The following is a 21,285-nucleotide window of genomic DNA, read 5'->3' on the forward strand; positions in this document are numbered from 1 at the left end:
TACCTTAACAACACACACACACACACACATACACATACAGAGAGAACATCCTCATCAGAATATAAGGAACACACACACACATATGCAGACAAGAGGAGTGGGTGGCATGGGAACACACACTCCTACTCAATCTACCCACACACACACACTCCTACTCAATCTACCCACACACACACACACCTACTCAATCTACCCACACACACACACTCCTACTCAATCTACCAACACGCACACACAAACACACACACACACCTACTCAATCTACCCACACACACACACACACACTCCTACTCAATCTAACAACACACACACCTACTCAATCTACCCACACACACACACACACAAACACACACACACACCTATTCAATCTACCCCCACACACACACACACACACACACACAAACCTACTCAATCTACCCACCCACACACACACAAACACACACACACCTACTCAATCTACCAACACACACACCTACTCAATCTACCCACACACACACACACACACACACACACACACACACACACACAGTCCTACTCAATCTACCAACACACACACCTACTCAATCTACCAACACACACACTCTTACTCAATCTAACACACACACACACACTCCTACTCAATCTACCAACTCATACACAGGCACACACATAGACATACACACAGGTACACACACACACACTCCTACTCAATCTGCCAACACACACACACACACACACACACTCCTACTCAATCTAGCAACACACATACACACACAAACACTCCTACTCAATCTACCAACACACACATACACACCTACACACTCCTACTCAATCTACCAACACACACACACACATACACTCCTACTCAATCTACCAACACACACACCTACTCAAACTACCAATACACACACACACACACACACTCCTACTCAATCTACCAACACACACACACACACACACACACTCCTACTCAATCTACCAAACACACACACACACACATACACACAAACACTCCTACTCAATCTACCAACACACACACCTACTCAATCTACCAACTCACACACAGGCACACACATAGACATACACACACAGGCACACACACACACACACACACACAGAAGTGATGGCGCTAGCCAGGCTAATAAACAATAATAAAAAAGAAAAAGAACTTACATCTCAGCAAACGTGGTCGTGCTCTGTCTAAAGAAGCATGGTCAGTTCTGTAAGAAAAGCAAAATGTCAGAAACATGTACCATTTGACAGATGTCAACACTGCTGATTTTCTATTTGTGCCACCTGTGAAATGTAAGATGATTTATTATCCCACAGAAAATATACATATACATACACACATATATATATGTGTGTGTGTGTATATATATGTATATATAAACATATACGCTTTGCATACACGCATACAAAGGCACCCACTTGTCCCAAGGTGACGCCTCAAGGCTCCTTTAGTTCTCAGAAGGAGAATCATGAAGTAAAAAGCCCCAGCATTGTCTATCCTTTACTTAGATTAGAGTTAGTGAGCAACCTGAGTACTATCTCTGAATAACAAATGCACTTTCCAACAGTGAAAATACATTATTTAATGCATGATCAGGGACCACCAGCAACACAAGCAAGTCTTTCTGTTAATCTTGCAGCCTGGAATCTGAGAGGTGTTCAGATTCGGTAAACAGTCATGAATGTTTATGGTCAATATGCTTTCTCGGAACAGTTACACACAAACAGAAAACAGTTTCCTTAACATTTGGCTATGCCTGCGAATTTGAATGCACCTCTAATTATTTGCACTATTGCATGTTGCATCAAAGAGATCAATATACTTCAGTGTAAAGCAGCTAATATAATACACATTTGAAAATAGGCTGGTACGCTCGGTATGAAGAAATAACTATGGTCTCCAAAATAGAGACAATCAGCACGGTTCCATACAGCAAATAAACGGTTTCGAATCAGTTTATTGGGAATAAACCGAATATGCGCGTGTCTTGTAAACACCTTATTCTGATTGAAATAAACCGAAAAAGGCCATATTCAGTTTATTAATAAACCAAAGCATATGCCTGTTTTAAACGGAATATTGGGTCATGAAAACACTTTAAACGGAATATGCTCTCAGAGGGAAGAGTGTTGTAGGCCTGCGCATGCTCAGTTCCCACAGAATTAGGATAACATGAACCAACTGTCTCTCACGCACTTTCCTAATCATGGCAAAACAACGCACACACTTTTGGATAGACGAGTAGACAAACTTATGTCTTGCAATCGTGCACGTCATGGAGTTCATTGACGGGAGAAAATGTCGTAATAGTGATGTTTTTAAAACGTTTTGTTAAAAACTTGATGAGGATGGCTATCGATGTACACTTGAACAAGTGAAATATAGGTGGAAGACCCTGAAGCCGTTGTATTATGCAGCCAAAAGAGGGAATTCCACCAGTGGAAATTTACGTCAGGACGTTGGGAGCCTATTAAGCTGCGTCACTGACTTATTTGGAATAATGTTGATTGCTATGTAAACAGCAATACGCTCAAAATGTGACATTCTACTTGCTTGTAAACAGGTTAAACGGAATATTGACATAAATGGAATTTGGGCAATAGACTGATTCAAAACGGTTTATTCCTGGCATGAAAACGTGCTGAATGTTTAAATGTGCAACAATGGGGGTTCTTTCTGAACATACTTCAGTATCTCCAGTTTACAGACAGGATCCTCCAGTCTAGCAGATAACAGCTTCAGTCCTGATTCTCCAGGATAATTGTAGCTGAGATCAAGCAGTTTTAAATGGGAGGGGTTTGAAGACAGAGCTGAAGCAAGAAAACCACAACCCTTCTCTGAGATGAGACAATCAGAAAGCCTGTATGAGAGAGAGAGAGAGAGAGAGAGAGAGAGAGAGAGAGAGACTCTAGTAAATTGAATATCATGACTGTGATGCGAAGTGTGGAGGAGATATCTATTGAATTAGTACACACTCCTCCTTAGACACATTTGTTTTTACAGTTGTCAAAATGGAACTGAAAAAACTTCCTATCAGCACTATATCTATTCAGCACCTAAATTACATTGTTGGCCAGTGGACTTTAAGAATAGGCATTATTATTAATAGTTCTAAAAATGATAGAACATATCAATAGACTACAGAACTGCTCCAGTGCTCTAAATAAATGTGCAGGCACCATGTAAAACACACTGTACTTAGCCTCTGGCCTCGTGCCTGATTGCAAATAACAGCCATGGTGATATCTGCTACCGATGCCACTCTCACTCGTGCCATATTACTTTATTGTAACATAATGTGTCACGGACTAGACCAATCCAGAAAGTGTTTATACCGGATCTGTGTTTGCATATTTAATACGTTTCATACACGTGTGTCAACACTGCATTTCGGTCGATGCTTTTACCTTACCATTACCTTACATGCCAGTTATGTATCCACCAGCTGCCTGTGTGCAGCCTACTTCTAAAACTCCAAAGCTGCTTGCTGTCAGTTCAGTGTATCAACAACACTCAATAACAGTTTATGTGATGTGTTAATCAATTAAATTCCCAACAATTTCACAACAGCTAGTTCTGGAGTAGGCCATTTAACTAGCCCGCTTGCTTACGACGAGACTCAGCAGTTGGCACCCGCTTCCTTATTTGGGTTTTGGGTTGCCAGGTTTTAGCCTATGACAAAACAGTTGAAATTGAAACTAAGTGATCGTGTATGTGTAAGGTGTATTTCATACACAACCTGGCAACCTGAATGGAACAATGATTTTAAAATGAAGTTAGATGGCCATGCAAATTACGGAAGTTTTCCGGGAGAAATAACAAAACGGGAGGGTGCTGGGAGATGACCTTGAAATACGGGAGAACCCGGGAAAAACGGGAGTGTTGACAGGTATGGCCATATTACTTTATTGTAACATAATGTGTCACGGACTAGACCAATCCAGAAACAGATTTTGAAACTCTAAGCATAAGCAATAAGGTTCAGCATGTTCAATGCTACTTTTTGGTGCTGACCAATTGATGTTATATTGTCATGGTTTTTCTCCCTAATCAGGAAATCTAAGATGATAATAAAATGTATACCCACCTTAATGTGTGTATTTTGCAGTTAAAACTGGACAGTCCTTTTGAGAGAAGCTGAACTCCAGAATCCCCCAGGTCATTGTCACTCAAGTCCAGCTGTAGTAGGGAGTTTGCTGATTGTAGAACTGAAGCAACAATCTCACAGGATTTATCTGTGAGTTTACAGTCAGCAAATCTGCAACAACATTTGACAGAATTATGACAAAACTCAACATATCACTATGCAAGGTTACTTTGAATCAAATCGACTAAATGTAGTGAAATGCACAGAAAATGGTACCAGTGTAAACAGTTGATGCTGCATTTAGATTGGCTGATTATTGATTGATTCATGATTCATTTGTTGCCTGTAGTGAGGACTACAGAGTCCTTCTGCAGTAACAGTAACAGGACACATACTGTAGCTTACTTGTAAACAACACTAGAATTACATTAGAAGCACATTTACTCCTGGGTTTCCCGCTTTTCCTTGACTATGGTATCTGCCAATCAAATGTACTGTTGTTCTGTATGGAGACACTACAGTAGGAAATTTATTTTGTTATTCAAGAGTTTTTGAATAAAGAGTTTTTTGCTCAAGTCTGTAAATCAAATGTTCTGTTCTGTGTGGAGATTACACAATAGGGATGCAATTATATGTATCCTCATTTATGTAAATGTAAGTATGTTTAAATAAATAAACACAAAAATAAATAAATAAATAAATCCAGACTACATCTTGATGTTTCTAGTTCTCTAGACATACTACATACCGAAGTGTTTCAACTTTGCGGTGAGGATCCTCCAGTGTAGCAGATAACAGCTTCTGTGCTGATCCTCCAGAATGATTGTTGTTCACGTACAGCTCCTTCACACAGGAGGGGTTTATCATTAGAGCCAGAGCCAGACAAACATAACCTTCATCTGACACACCACACTTGCTGAGCCTGAGAGAGAGAAAGAAAGAGGGGGTTAGCCCATCAGGTCTGGTCACTCATCCATCCCATCCATACACACACGCACGCACAGACACACACACACCCTTTGCTGTGACAAAAGTCCATCAATGTATTAGTTCAGTCCATGGAGACAAACAGACTTTCCGATCGTGATGGCCGTTCAAACGAGTGTCTTTCAAGAAAATCCTCCGTGTTAACTAGTCTACTTGGTAGGTATAGTCTGTTCCACTAGGTCGCTAATCATGTGTAAAACAAACCGTAAGCTACAGTACATTTAGGCGACACACAAACACAACACACCTCTTAGCAGGGCCAGCAGCAGAGACTGGTCACTGGTGGGCAGGCAAGACGAGAGGCAACCGTTGCCCTGAGAATCGCTGTTGAGTTGGGAAAGTTGGCTACGCGTGCGGTGAGCTTCCAGGCTAACGGTTTCCACTCAAGGCTTTTCCAACGTCCACCAAGTTGTAACGTTAACGCTAAGTTAGTCCCACTATGGCAGACACTCCCTCTTCTCTGTCCTTCCCGATCGACAGTAAACAGCTCCCAAGATGTTTGTACCGGGATGTGTTAATACTCTCTTGCTGATCTATTTAGCACTTGCAGTTACTGCTTCAGCCACCAAATGACTTCAACGTTAAGAAACTGCCACGTCCTGAAAAGAATATCGGAACGTCACGTATTACCAACCGTCCCGTATGACCAACCTCTTACGTGTATGTGTCACTTAATATTCATTTCTATACAAACCAAGACGGATTCCTAAAGAAACACAAGCACCCACACCATAAGTGTATCAGTCTTGTAAGGCTGTGTGTACAAATCTGCTTGGAGCTCCAGTGGAATTTTGAATTGCGACATGAATTCTGTGTGATGGGAATAGGTAAAAAAAATTGGATATTTCAGGCAGTAAAAGCCCCGGTAAGAACCAAACTAGATTTTGTTCAAATCTACACACCTATGGTTACTGAAAAATGTAAGGTTCATTTATCAAATGTTATTTTGAAGTGTTAAAAAACAATAGTTGTTTTAGAATTTTCAAAATAATTGGTTGGTAATTAGCATGGTTACGATACGTGACTATCAACCTCAGTGACTGTACTGTTATGACAGCTTGTAGCCTTTTTAGTAACTTTTTCATCCCACTTTCAAAACCATGACATCGATGACATTGGAACCCTGCAAAATCATTATTTGATTGGTCAGGACCTCTATCGCATACGATATTACACATCAAACGAGACAGTTTCTAATGTTTTTTTTCATTGCAACAAATTCCGTCCTCGGTGAGTACAAACTAATTAGAATAACTGTGTTTATTAACCTGCTTAATTTTGTGTGAATTTCATCTGAAAATTTGGACTTGGTGTGGACAGGCCTTAAAACACATATAAAACACCAACCAAACCATAATGTGCCACACTAGTCCTAACAATAATCCTTTACAAAGACATGTCTAACACCAACCTTAACGTCTGCAGTTTGCAGTTAGGACTAGACAGTCCCTTAGAGAGAAGCTGAACTCCAGAATCCCCCAGGTCGTTGTGATTCAGGTCCAGCTCTGTCAGGGAGTTTGGTGACTGTAGAACAACAGCCAGAATTCCACAGGCGTTCTCTGAGAGTTTGCATTCAGCAAGTCTGCATAACAACACAAATAAAGACAAAATATTGCAGAGATGGATAAATGTAAGGGATACAATGTGCCCCGATAAATCAACACAATCAAGTGATCTTTCGCAGATCATTCCCATGCCAAATCACATACACATACATAAAACACATGCATACAGAAAATGCGAAATATTTGTGTGTGAAATTTTTGCACTCAAAGTGTACACACCAAGTCCGATGCGATTATTTTAATATTTCGCATTCTATTTCGCACTCACGTCACGCAGGTTCACACAGCGACTTTCAAGATTTGAAACAGATTATAGCCTTGATCATTCATGGAACCGTGCATTGGCTTGAGAGGTGCTGGGGAAATTAAAGCTTACGGCCATCCCTTGTCTATTCTATTAGTGTCTATTAGTGCACCATACACCCACCCCAGTGAAGCATTCTTCCTTGAGAAAAATTTGAACTCCGAGTCCGGGTAAATAGACGGACACAGAGAGGTCAGCAGGGAATGACGAGCTGATTTTGGGCTGAGCTCAACGTTGCACTCTGCCCCACATTGAGCCCAGCCCCGATCTGCAAGCTGCAGCCAGGGGTGCCCGCATATTGGACTCGAGGTATGCCCTTTGGGTGGACTGGTGTAGCCTAACAAGTTGTAGTGTAGGCAAGGCCTCATTTAAAATGTTACATGCCAAAATGCTATACGCCAACACGCTATAAAACGGCCATAGCCTATATCATGTACATCTCACGAAACCATTTCACACGCAGGCTACGTCAAAATGTGTCTGCTAAGGAGCGGAGGCACAGAGACAGCCTGTAGAAATGAGCATGGGATAAAATCGCACTGCTGCAACAAGTGGTAAAAATTGATCAGCTTGTATGACGATGATCCAACACACAGCAAAAGCTAATAATGAAAAGGAAAATCGGACTTGTGTGTACGGGCATTAACATTGAATTTGCTCTGCAGGTCAGTCTGGGCCCATATTCACAAAGAATGTTAACTCATTGAATGCCAAGCTTTTTTTCGGGAGCTTTGTCCTAGAGTGCCAGCAATCTAGACCATTGTTGATGATTTTTGTACAGCCACAGAATATTCTGTGTTATAGCTATGAACACATACAATAGCTCGATTAAAAGGTGAGGCTTTAAGCTCTCGGTGGGTGCAAACCGTGTATTTCTACACGCCTCTGTTCCTGAGAAATCCCAAGCTAAACAGTGGCTAGTTTTCATCAAAATCTTAGTTTTTTTTTCTAGAAATGGAGATATAACGTCTTTCATGAAATATGAAGTGTAGCCTGTTACTTACTTGTGTAAACGTTCCGGGAAGTGATCAGCGAGACCAGGCGAGACTGCCACCTAGTGATAGACCCATGAAAATGGCCTGGTTTTGACCTGACGTGCATGCGTCACTGATTCGACCCAAAGCGGCAACCGAGTTATGATAAAATGTCCAGATAAAATGTCCAGATTGTGCGTTTTCATGAGTTTCACGATCGTCATATATTTCATTTCAATTCATCACAGAGTTCCCAAAATCACATATAAGGTGTGTTAGAGTGTCTAGTTTCGTAATTTAAAAAAAAAGCTAAAAACGTAATATTACGTTTTTGGCACTCAACGCATGGGAAGGAAAAACGTAATATTACGTTTTTGGCACTCAATGAGTTAAACACAAAAAAGTAAAAATGAGGTGTTGTAATCGCCGGTATCTGTGACCAAACATAGTCAAAACTGCACAAAATTGGAAGTGTAGGATCATTATGACACCCTCTGAATGCATGCCAAGTTTCGTGGAATTCCCCGTTCATGGGGAGCCACACAATAAATTAATTTAAGTTTACTATACACCAACTGGCCTGTAGGTGGCCGGAGACAGTTTTCTGTGAATATCTCGAAAACCGTAGGGCCTAGGAGGTCCATCTTTTTTATGTATGTTGGTCTTAAGGGGGCATGTCAACCCATCCCATTACCACTTATTTCATGTATAGCGCCACCTAGTTAAAAATTAAAAAGCAAAAAATTAGGTGTTTTCATCACAATATCTCTGGCTGACAAGGTCAAAACTGCACGAAATTAAAAGTGTAGGATCATTATGACACCCTCCGAATGCATGCCAAGTTTTGTGTACTTTCGTTCATGGGGGGCCTTACAATAAAATAATTTATGTGTACATTTAGTGACGTAAACCAACAAGGATTCCCGGGACACTGAAAGACCGGGGTTCACAAAACTTGGTGGGCATGTACCCCCTCATGGATAGCATGGAACCGTCATTTTTCGTTTTGATCTGTAGCCCCCCCCGCTGGACTGGACCCCCCGAAAGGAGGGTAGGGCAGACACAGTTCTCTGTGAATATCTTGAGAACTGTAGGGCCTAGGATGACCAATTTTTTCCGTATGTTTGCCTCCAGGGGTCATGTTAACCCATTCCATGTGCACACATGTGCATAAACAGATACACACGCACACATATACATTTACAGTAATCATACGTATGACACATACTCACACAGTAGACATATGTATGCATGCATGCACATGCACAAACACACATACGCAGGCAAACACACAAGCACGCACATACACACACACACACCCACACACATAAACATAAACTTGTACACGCACACATGCACACAATTCAAGAATTTTTCCCATCATCTACTTCCTGAATTTTTGGTCATTGATACCCGGGACACCGAACCACCGGGGTACATGAAATTTGGTGGGTATGTAGCCCCACTAGACTTTTCATTTCATAAAAATTTCATTTCGTCCCCATCCCCCCGGTAAAAAATGAAAATGCAATATTATTCTGCTTTAATCGCCCCTATCTTCAGTTAAGATGTTCAGAACTGCACCAAATTTTATGTGTATGATTAACCTGGCATTCTCTGGGGGTATGCCAAGTTTCGTAGAATTTCATCCATGGGGGGGTCTAAAAAAATTAGGTTATGTGTACATTTAGTGACTGTACACTCATTGGCCTGTAAATGGCGGTGCACACATATACACAGGCACACACACAGGCACCCACATACTATCGGTATTAGAACGGCCGATACATAATTACAAATTCAGTAGGATTAAAAGAAAGCCAAAATAAATATTCATCATCATCATCATTGGCTGCATTTTCAGTATTGGCGATAAGTAGTCGTTTGTCCACTAGATGGCGCATCGTTGCAGTGAGGCGTAATTTTGTTGGAAGTTAAAAGTGGGTTGGAAGAACAATGGACGCTTCCTACAAGGACTGTAATTTACGGTTTAACATCTAATAAGGATAGGACGATGTTCACATGAAGTGTAATTCCCATTTCTTCTTGAAGCGAAATAAATCTGAGGATGTTTATCGGACATGCTTGGTTTTTACTGCGAATACGTTAATCTTGTAATATCAATAAGGACCTAGGTAATGTTAACGTTAGCGTTGGTTGAGTGATGGAGGCCCATTTGATTGATTGCATTTGTAGAAAACTATAAATGCGGTTATACCAAGCAAATTGATAGCAGCACTGTTTGTATCTTTCGACTGTCATTTATTGCATGTGCTACAAAATCATTCTGTGCAATGGAAGATTTACCAACGTTACACCGGTCTGATACAGTTTTGCCTATACATGCGTGAGACTGAGACGCCTGTTTATTTTGTTTTAAGTGCGTGCAGGGTGTGAGAGGGGAATCGATGTGCTTTGATTCCAGCTTGGCAGTTGTTGTCTGTGAAATTAAAAAGCATGTGTGTGTGAAGTATCCAAACAATGACACCTTCATTTCATTATGGCTGCTTTAGCAACACACCTTAAGCTATTGTGTAGTGGGTCCCATTTAGAAGTGGCTACTTCGTTCGCGCTTTCCTTGACTCATGGAGCTGCGTGAATGTTATTACAACATTCGCCACGATATGGCAGTTTAAGTCCGCTTGATACTGTAAGGCGTAAGCCATTGGTTTCCAAAGGAGATTTTATTTGTGTCGCCAGCATAGCCTATTGACAATTTATGTTGTAAATAGGCCTACCTTATAATCCTACCTGTAGCTTAGGGAAGCTAACAGCTTTCTATTAGGATCTAGTTTGTTAGTTACCGTTTTGTCATAACTCCCTGATGCATTTTTGCATTTAGAATAGCCAGAGCGTGTATATCTCAATCGGAAAATTAAACAATATCGGCTGCCTATGGACTAGACTGGGTGAACCCAGCCTGATCTGCCCGCTATTTATTTTTTGATTTCTTAAAAGATTGAGCTTGGTCTGATGAAAGCCAGACTAGCCATGGACCTCAGTTACACAATGCAAGGGAACATGAATCAGCCTATATTTGCACGAACAATAACGGACAATAGCTTTTCAACTTTTGAGCTCTTGAACTGTCTAGCGACGCATTTCATCAAGGCCCATTTGGACATGTCAGTTATTTGCACCACTGGTTAGATGTAAAACAGCATTTCGTTTCAGACTACTGTTACTTAATTTGTGCATTAACAATAACGTTTCAGACTACTGTTACTTAATTTGTGCATTGACAATAAAGTATTACATGAACTAAAGATGACTAAAATCTTATGTAGAAGAAGAAACATCCATCCATCCAAAAATGACCTTTGTTTTTGATTGCTGTTGAAAACGGCATGGAACTGACAGAGATGTTTTTGTTTATAAATAAATAAATAAATAAATAAATAAAATTATGCTGATACCTTTTGCTTTTCCCAAATACAATGTAGCCTACAGGTGTAAGTGACCTTTCATCAATCCAGTTGCAATGAATGAACTGTGATGAACTGCCCTACTTGTGATTTTTTAGAGATTTTAAAGGTTTTATAACAATGCTACATCTTCTTTGGCTATTCTACAATCTATTCACCTTTTCAGCACCAGTAGGCTACTTTCTGTGCAGCCGCACACACACACTCAGGCATGCCAAACAAGCATACACAAAAGTTTCAAGAGTGGGGGATGGAGTAAAATATGGAGACAAATTGAAGTGTGATTTATTTTCGCGGAACGGATGTACAGGACTGAGCGGCGGTCATATTTTGTACCGCTATGCGGTACATCTAGTTAATAGGGAAGCGCTCGTATCAAGGCAGCTTAGTCCCGACCTGAATGAGATTTTGAACGAGGTTGTGAGAGTGGTGAATTTCATCAAGACCCGGCCCTTAAAACCACGTCTATTCTCCGCACTTTGCGAGGAGATGGTAGCTGACCAAAAGGCTGTACTGTTTCACAGTGAGGCAAGGTGGCTTTCCCGATGTAAAGTGCTGTCGTGCGTGTTTGAGCTCCGAGTCGCCTCTTCTTGGAGGAAGAGTGCATGTTTGAATCTGCAAGCACATTCACTAATGAACATTTCTTGACGAAGCTGGCCTACCTTAGCGATATATTTGGAAAGCTCAATGAGTTAAATCTCCAGTTACAAGGCAAAGACAAGATTACTGCATTCACAAAAATACTTGAGGTATGGGACAGGCGCCTCGATCGCGACAGTATTATGCCTTTGAGAATCTGAGTGAAATCGCTGAAACGTGTGATTCGGAAGCCACTCGTGTGATCCCATGTATTAAACAGTAGGCCTACATCACATCCCTGCAAAGTTTATTTAAAAAATATTTCCCAACCAGCAGTGCTCAGTATGACTGGATTATGGATCCATTTAACGCAGCATGTTGGTATTTCATTGAATATATTGTACAATGTTGTAAAATATTGGCCTATTCTTCCTAATATGTTGCTGGAAAACAGAAATATGTATGTTTAATTTACAATGGCACATTATGTATTTATTTATTATTATATCTGCAGCACCAGCTGATTTTAACTCTGCTGAAGAGGATATATTTAGAACTTGTCAAGAACTCGGTGAGTCTCTAATGTCATCTGACTGAACATCGCGAGACTTTGGGTGAGATCCAAAATGGCAGCGCACTGAACACTGACGCTTGTAAACAGAAATACAAAACTTTATTTTTCTTCTACTAAAAACAACCACTACCTCTCTACAACTCTCATCAAAAACCGGATTATATTCTCCACCTTTTCCAACGGCAACCTCTTCATTCTGGACGTTATGTCATCTGAACCCAGCAAGAAACGCACTCGTGACTACTCAACAGAGACTGAACCAGAATCACCTACCGCTGGCGCTACTTCTACATCCATCGAGGTCAGTTTACTACAATCCATAAACAACAAACTTGCAATACTGGAACATCTGCACGCAGATATTAAGGACTTAAAAGCCAGCCTCGAATTTTCCCAATCACAGATCGACACACTCGCATTAGAAAACCGTGAACTCAAAGGAAATATTACAAACTTATCCGACCATGTTAATCAACTCACCAGCGAAAATCGGATCATGAAAGAAACAATCCTAGACCTCCAGTGCCGCAGCATGCGCGATAACCTCATTTTTTCCGGAATTCCCCTGCCAACTTCTAAAGATACACCCGACGACCCAGAGAAAGCAGTTAAAGAATTCTTGCAGTCATCTCTCAAACTACCGCCAGAAACAGTTGACAAGATTACCTTCCACCGTGTACACCGTCTCACTTCCAAAGACAATAAAAAACCTCCTCCAATTATCGCCAAGTTCGAACACTTCAAACACAAAGAACTCATCAAAAGCAAAGGGAAAGAACTGAAAGGCACTTCATTCGGACTAAACGACCAATTCCCACAAGTAATACAGGAAAGAAGAAGAGCCCTCTTGCCCATAATGAAACAACTCAGGCAAGAGGGCAAACGAGCAGCACTGTCAGTCGATAAACTGTATGTCAATGGAACTCTGTATCGCAACCCCAATATCACCACCTGGCTATAGCACATCATACATCATGCCAACATACATCTTGATTATAACATTGTCACCCTCAACTCTCTCTAACCCACTGCCTACTGATGCTTGGATCACCTCTCTCTTCTCTCTTCTTATGTTTCATTCCTTTTGCTCCCCCTACCCACCCATTCTCTTTTGCTCTCTCAATGTTTAATGTTATTCATGGTGTTTTGTCTATACATGTTTGCTTGTGTGTCCTGTCTGTTTTTGTTTATGTCTATAGGCTAAAGTCAAATTATGATCTGTATGTTTTCAATGCTAAACAGGAAATGTTCATGCTGTCACCACTCCAGAACCAAATTCCTACCTCTTTATGCTCTATATTCTTCTCAGCCCCTACCCTTTACATCTCATTCGCACACCACATTACACACCTATTCCTCCACCCCCTTCCCCTCTCCTATCTAACTGACACCTGCACACACTCTCACACACACAATACCCACCTTATCAAACATTTTCATAACTGTACAATCACAACATGGTAACACTTACATTCCTGACCTGGAACATCCGTGGGATTGGATCTCAGGCAAAGAGGCTGAAAATCTTAAATCATTTGGATAGTTTAAAAGCTGACATATGTCTCCTACAAGAAACTCATCTCTCAGAATTAGACTACACCCGCATCAAATCAAGACAATTCAATCACATTTTCTCATCTCATTACAATACAAAACAAAGGGGAGTTTGCATTCTGATTAACAAAAGAATCTCATTCATCCATAACGCCACCATCACAGACCCAGAAGGGCGTTTTGTCATCATAAACATCTCAATTCACAATACCCCTGTAACAATTGTTAATGTTTATGGCCCTAATACAGACAACCCAGTTTTCTTTCAGAACCTCTTCACCTCCATCTCAACTCTATCGGGCTGTCCCATCATAATTGCAGGCGACTTTAATACAGTGTTAGACCCCACATTTGACAGATCTGATCACTCTAAAAGCAACGAATCTGGCAATCCACAAAAACAATAAAACAGTTCATGAGCGATTCTGGCCTTGGCGATTGTTGGCGGCTTCAGCACCCAGACTCCAAATGCTACTCTTTTTTTTCTCCGGTCCACCACTCCTATTCCCATTATTGATTATTTTCTAACCAGCAACTCTATAATGAAAAATATCTCTGATTCAACTATTCATCCCATAGTCATTAGCGATCATGCCCCAGTTACAATTAAATGGAACATAACGAACCAACAGCGACCAATTAGCAAATGGCGTTTTAATACATCCCTCTTACAAGACCCAAATTTCATTAGAGTTAGAAGTCTCTTAAGTGCTTCCTTATGTTGGAATATGCAACATTGTACAAAAATGTAAGGGGTAGGCCTACCTATGTTTAACTACTGTTTGAGTTCAGCAAGAATGGTAGTGGAAAGTGACTTCGGACGCCTCAAAGGTCATTGGAGGCGCCTGTCCAAGCGACTCAACGTTGCCACTGCTTCCGTATCTGAAGTTGTTCTTGCCTGTTGCGTTCTTCACAACATTTGTGAGCTCAATAAAGAACATTGAACAAGTCATCCGCCCTGCGCCAGACCATGTTGCTCAACCAGGTGCACAGGCACAGGCTATCCAGGAAGCAATTACCGTATTTTCCGCACTATAAGTCACACTTTTTTTCATAGTTTGGCTGGTCTTGCGACTCAGGTGCAACATATAAATATATATTTATATATATGTTTTTTTCCTCTTCATGACACATTTTTTGACTGGTGCGACTTATACTCCGGTGCGACTTATAGTCCGGAAAATAAAGTATGTCAATTCTGTAAATGTTTACATTTGTGTATGATGCTTTATAATTAAATATTGTTGTGGTTGTGATTGTAAATAAAGACATTGATGATACAGACCTTCATGATGATTCCTGAATGAAAGCCTTTAGGCTATATTATGCAAATAGGCCTATGCGATGCAGCTATTTACACGTCAGCACATATAGCCTATAGGCTACATGCCATCATTTAAGAACATTATCATCCACCTGTTCCGGAACTATGCTGTAGGCTATCTACTTAGCATAATAAAAGCAGAAAATGCATTCATTAGGTGAGAGGTGAAAACCTCTCATCCAAACTATTTTGACCTGCAGGCCTACATATTAAGCTCCCTAATTACCATAATAAAAACATGCATCTGTCCTGAGCCTACTCTCGTTCAAGAGCATTATCACCTGTCCTCGAACAATACAGCAGGTATTCCTAGCATTAAAGTCCACAATGTTCTAAACAGGTGCAGTTACCAAAGCAATCGGTATATTAAACATTACAATAAGAAGTGTGATTTCACTCGTTAGACGTCTATATTTAAATAACCGCGGACTGGCATTGATACTTAGGCTGCATTTGTTAAGACTGGCGAATGTTAATGAGTAAAGTACATAGAAAGATTAAAATATAAAAGTTTTAATAGAAAGAAATGTGCTTGAACTATTTACAACTGCAAAATGAAAACATCCAACAGTGCAATAATGTAGGCATATTATAACTATGTGTATCATTATAACAGTGAATTATAACTATTTACAAACATACAAAAAACATTCTAACCAAAGATAGAGCCCTATAGCTGCAACATATATAACACATTAAAAACAACAACAAGATCAGTCCAGCTGCTGATAAGATGCAGACGGCCCGCTGTGTGACTCGTCCATGTGTTAGCTGGGGAATGGTGGCAGAGGAGAGTGGTAGGACGCTGCAGCAGGTGCATGGTAGTGGCGTGGGGTGCTGTGCTGTGGTACAGGAGCTGGGATTCTTGCAATCATGTCCCGCAAAAGGGAAGACTGCGCCTGCATGTCCCTTTGGATGTCCTTGAACATGTTAGCCAACATCCCCATCTGCTCTGCCCTCTCCCGCCTGTCGGCCTCCCGTGCCACTCTCTCTGCCTCCTGCACCATCTCCAGAGCTGGTCTTCATACGCGCCACTCTCTCTGCCTCCTACACCATCTCCAGAGCTGGTCTTCATACGGCCTCCCGTGCCACTCTCTCTGCCTCCTGCACCTCTCTCCAGAGCTGGTCTTCATACGGCCTCCCGTGCCACTCTCTCTGCCTCCTGCACCATCTCCAGAGCTGGTCTTCATACGTGCCACTCTCTCTGCCTGCCGCACCTCTCTCCAGAGCTGGTCTTCATACGCGCGTTGGTTCTCTAAACGAACGCGCTCTTCGTCCTTATCTTTTCGATCCAAGGCCAAGATCAGGTCTTGGATCTCCTTGAACACAAACTGGGTTTTGGTGGCTTTTTTTCGCCTTTTCGCTGGATGTTCTTGATATAATAATAAATGTACTTAGTCAGGTTGTTTCATAGGCAAACAAATCGGTGAAACACACAGGGGAATGCTATGGGCTACAATTGCGAAAATGAGTTACGAATTTACCTGGTTGGTTACCGGTGGCTGATTGTTGGCTTTCGGTGTTGGATTCACTGGTGTCGGCGCCAAAACAGACACTGGATGCTGGGGATGCAGGTGTCACCTCCATGCTGCTCTGAAGAGCGACAGGGTTGGCCAAGTGGCTGCTCCCCCAAATCGCACAACAGAGGTCGAAATATGGCCAATCCAGTCTCTCCCTGCCACTTCTGCCGTTGTGATCATTCACGCTGTTGAATTTTTTGCGCAGGCTTTTTAATTTGCAGGTGACCTGCATCTTGTCCCGTGCATAGCCGAGGTCGCGGAGTTTTCCGGCCAGTCTTTTCAATATAGGACCATCCTTTACCGTCCCGTTCATGTGCCACCTCACCTCATCGTCTGCCCTAAGGGCAAGGAGCGTCCGAAGTTCTTGGTCTCCCCAGTGTGCCATGTTTTCTTTGTTGTTGCTCCTTCTGATCAGCTGTTTGTGTTTTTAAATCTCCCGGTGGTGGGTTGCATAGGTAGCATCACTCGACACCCCCGCCCATGTCCCCTAACCACGCCCACGTCCCCTAACCACGCCCACGTCCCCCCTTTCCACCTTAACGCATTCACACTGGTGCCGGAACAAATTTTCTCAGCAAAATGTCTAGGGTGCTTGGTAGTGAATTAGGCCATCCTTAAAAATATTTTTGTTTGCAGTAACAGCCAAAAAAAAAAAAAAAAAAAATGGGTCGGTAGGTAGGTCAATATTTTTTTTTCAAGATTCAAAGTAAAAAAAAAGTTCAATTTTAGTCATGGTGATTACGTAGGGAATGAATTTACACAAATGTGCATATCGTGGCGTAACTGACTGGGTCTTCAACCCGTGCCTTCAGGCGCACCATTGTAAACATCATTCTGATGCAGGTTATATAGTCCAGCCTTTCTCAAACTTCTTTGACCTGAGGCCCGGTCATGGCAGACTTTTGGCTCATAGGGCTCATCTACATGTACCCAGAAAGAAGGCTACAATAGCTCTTGGCCACGTTATATTGAAATTTGACTATACAATACTCAATGCTATACAGTATATTATACAGTCTCTGCTCTGTTTCTAAGGAAGTTCCAAAAACAACGCCGTTCTATTAAGTTTCGTTAAATAAATAAAAAAGCCTTCCAACAGGTTGAAGCAGAGCTTTGATACCAACGTTATCGATTAGTTTCAGTTTCTCTCTCGCAGGACGACATTGAATGAATGCTCATACCACCACTTAATTGTAGGGCTCCATGTTTAATGACATCGATAGCAGAAACGTTTGTTTTCTTTTTTTCATCGATCCGCGGGTTTCTTGATCACCTGCGCAGCAAATTATCAGATGAAGCATCGGGCCTAATTTCACTCCACGACTCCATGCGAACCAGCAGTCTCCATGTTATGGACCCATATTTCGAGAAATGCTGAATAGACCACAACCAATTTCAATACTCCGACCACGGTCACCGCTAGACTAGGGGAAGAAGGGATGAGAAAAGATCTGGCCACAGTTCTTCCAGAACTTCGTGCCAAGTAAAAGCGTTATCAGTTTGTGTGAATGAAACGAAGCGTAGGGCCATAGTGTGACATGCGTAAAACCAATGGTGTAGAGATGACGCCAAGTGAGCCACGCAAAGTGAGCCACGTTTGCATGTAGGCAATTTATATTCACAATACTTGGGCCTACTAAAAGAAATATTATTTTATTGCATTTGTATTGGTTGTTTAGAGTAAAAAACAATCGGTCGGTATTAACGCTAAGTTTACAACCGCAAGTCGGTCGGACTAAAAGGGGGAAAAAAATAAATATTTGGGTCGGTTCTAAATTGACAGGGTCGGTCGGGTTACGGCAAACGAAAATATTTTTAAGGATGGCCTTAGAGAGCAGTGGTCACTTTTAATTAAAAGACAGGAGTTAATTAATAAGTAAATAACATACATACATGTACTTGACCAAGTACATTTCCGAGTAGTGTAAAAGGGTAGAAAGTCTTGCTGTGTTTTGTGTGTGTGTGTGTGTGTGGGGTGGGGGGGGGGGGGGGGCACTTATTCTGGAGGTTGTAACAGTAACAGTGCACATTTCTCCCATTAAATGATTATATTTTCTTATCATATGTTATCCAGTCTCCATTAAGGCAGTTGATACACCCTCCAGCTCATCCCACTCAGCCAAGACAGAGAAGTAGTAGCCCCCAGCTGCAACTGATTGGAGGGCCTTCACCTATGAGTAGCCCCTAGCTGCAACCGATTGGAGGGCCGTCACATATGAGCTGGGTGCGATTTGTGAAAAAAAAAGAACAGAGGGGGTATAAAATCCCCCCAAAAAAAAATGAACGAAGCCTAGTAATTTCATCGCTAACAATACTACATTCATTTTGCCACTTTTGTAACATTTACTATTACCTTAGTTTTAGTTTACAGTTGTGTATGACTTTAAACAGCAAGTGTGCTCTTTCGGTATGATGGCCTAATCAGCTCCTCTAATAGGGTACGTTTTGACAAGCATACAAATTTACCTTGTTCTTGTGCCATATGAAATGAGTCCTCTACCTTTACTGCCTCCATCCTTTCTGTTTTTGTTGTGTAAAAAAAACGTATATGATGGCTTTGACTCAAGTCTTGAGTTAATGAATTGGCTAACAGTGTTTGTTGGTAACCAAATAGCCTACACATTTTGTAATCGCTGCATAGGCTACGTGCATTCTCTCTCCTGCAGATTTGCGTTCAGTAGCCAAGTGCGTAATATTGCAAAAGTTGAAAAAATAAATGTGTTTATTGTACAGAAAATAAATAGCCTACTGTCATACGGTCAGTTAATTGGCTACAGTGTAGTGAAGAGTTTGGAGAGTGAAGTTATGATAGGGCAACTTGAAGTTTTATGAAAATAATTTACGTACCAGAACATGGGCCATGACCATGAAGCCTCTATTTCTTGCAGCTGTTAAAACACCATTTATGATTGATTACACAGTCAACATTCTGAAATGTCCTGCACGATCAAGGCCAAATTAAGCAGTAATCACACTGTTATAGCCACTGTGTCAGCAACATTAGCGCTGACGGTGACAGCGCGTTTCTGATGTTAGATTATTATGTACTAGACTGCTCTCACGTTGCAGCGCTTTACTTATATGAAGTAGCGTTAATCAGTATGAGGGGCAGAGGAGATAAATGTTGTTATGTTATCAAGACCAGAGGGGGGTAAATCCCTCCCATCCCCCCCGACAAATCGCACCCTGCCTATGAGTAGCCCAAGCCACCCACGTGGAGGCCACAAGCCACCCAATTTACACCAACATCCTTAGTATAATGGAGGAAATAAAAGATACCCAGAGGGTCCAGTCAAATGCTGCAAACATTTCTAAAAAAGGACAAAAGATCCCAGCCGGAATGGTGTTGAATTCCCTTTGAAGGACCAAGAGGATGTGCCACAGTTGGAGGCCAAGTGGGCAGATGCCGACCTGATGTCTGCTGCAGTAAGTTTCGTGTTATATATCTAGGAGAAAACCAATTGCACAAGAAGAAAAGTATATCTTGCACTACAATTGATGAAGGGGTCAAATGGCCAGTCTGATTTAATAATGAATTCATTGAGTGTTTCAGCGCAACGAGTGTCCTACAGCATCTTACATTCTAAAACTTTCATAAACATTATTCGTACTCTTTGTTCGTACTCAAGCAGTGGGCGTTGCACTTTAGGGTTTTGCCACATAGGCTACAAAATGTAATCCATTTTCCCTCCTTTTGGCTGCTTTTCTTAGGCAGACATCGGGGGGATGTCGGTCGACGAGGCAACAAGGTGCATGATGCGATTAACTTTCTCGAAAGGGCTTGCACTGACAAATAATTTGACAGGAAAACATGAAAAGAAGTTTAAAGACTTTCATCTTTTCAAAGTCATTCATGGTAAGTAAATTAGCAGTAAAGTATGGTCCTCTTGGATATATATCTTTTTTGATTGGAAAATTATAGAACCTAAGAAGACCACAGAATTCTACAACAATTAATTATAGAGTCGTAGTGTGAAGGAATGGCAGTTGGGGAGGGGGGCTGAATTGAAAATAGAGCCCATAACAGGAAAGACAATCCATTACTGGACTTGGATAATCATCTGGAAAATATAAATAAGCAACCGCATAAAAAACGACTCCAAAACTGCAACCCGCGACTTCACAAAAAAAAAGCCGAATTTGCTTATAATAAGCGTACTATGGCAACACTGTGTCACAGCATGGCTCTTTCTTAAGAGACATAATGTAGGTTATGACAGGGAATGTCATATTTTGCAAACCCTGTTGTTGAATAGCAAATCTTTTCCATTAGGCAGGCTCTGAGTTTGAAACTTCATGTCTATAAACTTCATACGTAGGTCGATGTCCAAGCTTCAAGCAGTACCACTGACAGAAAACCATTGAAAGCAAACCGTTATGCTACCCCACACACCTAATAA

At 41.4% G+C, this 21,285-nt stretch overlaps 2 protein-coding genes across 9 annotated transcripts in view; one reads left to right on the forward strand and one right to left on the reverse strand.

Moving 5' to 3' along the window:
* The window catches only part of LOC125297247 (NACHT, LRR and PYD domains-containing protein 12-like), a gene marked incomplete in the record, with an annotated part of 868,465 nt that overhangs the window by 170,100 nt on the left and 677,080 nt on the right, over positions 1-21,285 (forward strand).
* The window catches only part of LOC125297245 (NACHT, LRR and PYD domains-containing protein 12-like), a 666,703-nt gene that overhangs the window by 29,200 nt on the left and 616,218 nt on the right, over positions 1-21,285 (reverse strand). For 5 of the 8 annotated variants that reach the window (XM_048247471.1, XM_048247472.1, XM_048247470.1 and 2 more), the window contains 5 exons: positions 6,478-6,648; positions 4,828-5,001; positions 4,080-4,250; positions 2,679-2,852; positions 1,153-1,199 (listed from right to left, as the gene is read on the reverse strand). In XM_048247471.1, coding sequence (XP_048103428.1) covers positions 1,153-1,199; positions 2,679-2,852; positions 4,080-4,250; positions 4,828-5,001; positions 6,478-6,648 — 737 coding nt within the window. Of the gene's footprint in view, positions 1-1,152; positions 1,200-2,678; positions 2,853-4,079; positions 4,251-4,827; positions 5,002-5,322; positions 5,666-6,477; positions 6,649-21,285 lie in introns of those variants that run through there. The other 3 variants (XM_048247474.1, XM_048247473.1, XM_048247477.1) reach the window with 3 other exon arrangements.

Source organism: Alosa alosa, chromosome 7 (genome assembly GCF_017589495.1).
Source record: "Alosa alosa isolate M-15738 ecotype Scorff River chromosome 7, AALO_Geno_1.1, whole genome shotgun sequence".
Classification (NCBI taxonomy): Eukaryota; Metazoa; Chordata; class Actinopteri; order Clupeiformes; family Clupeidae; genus Alosa; species Alosa alosa.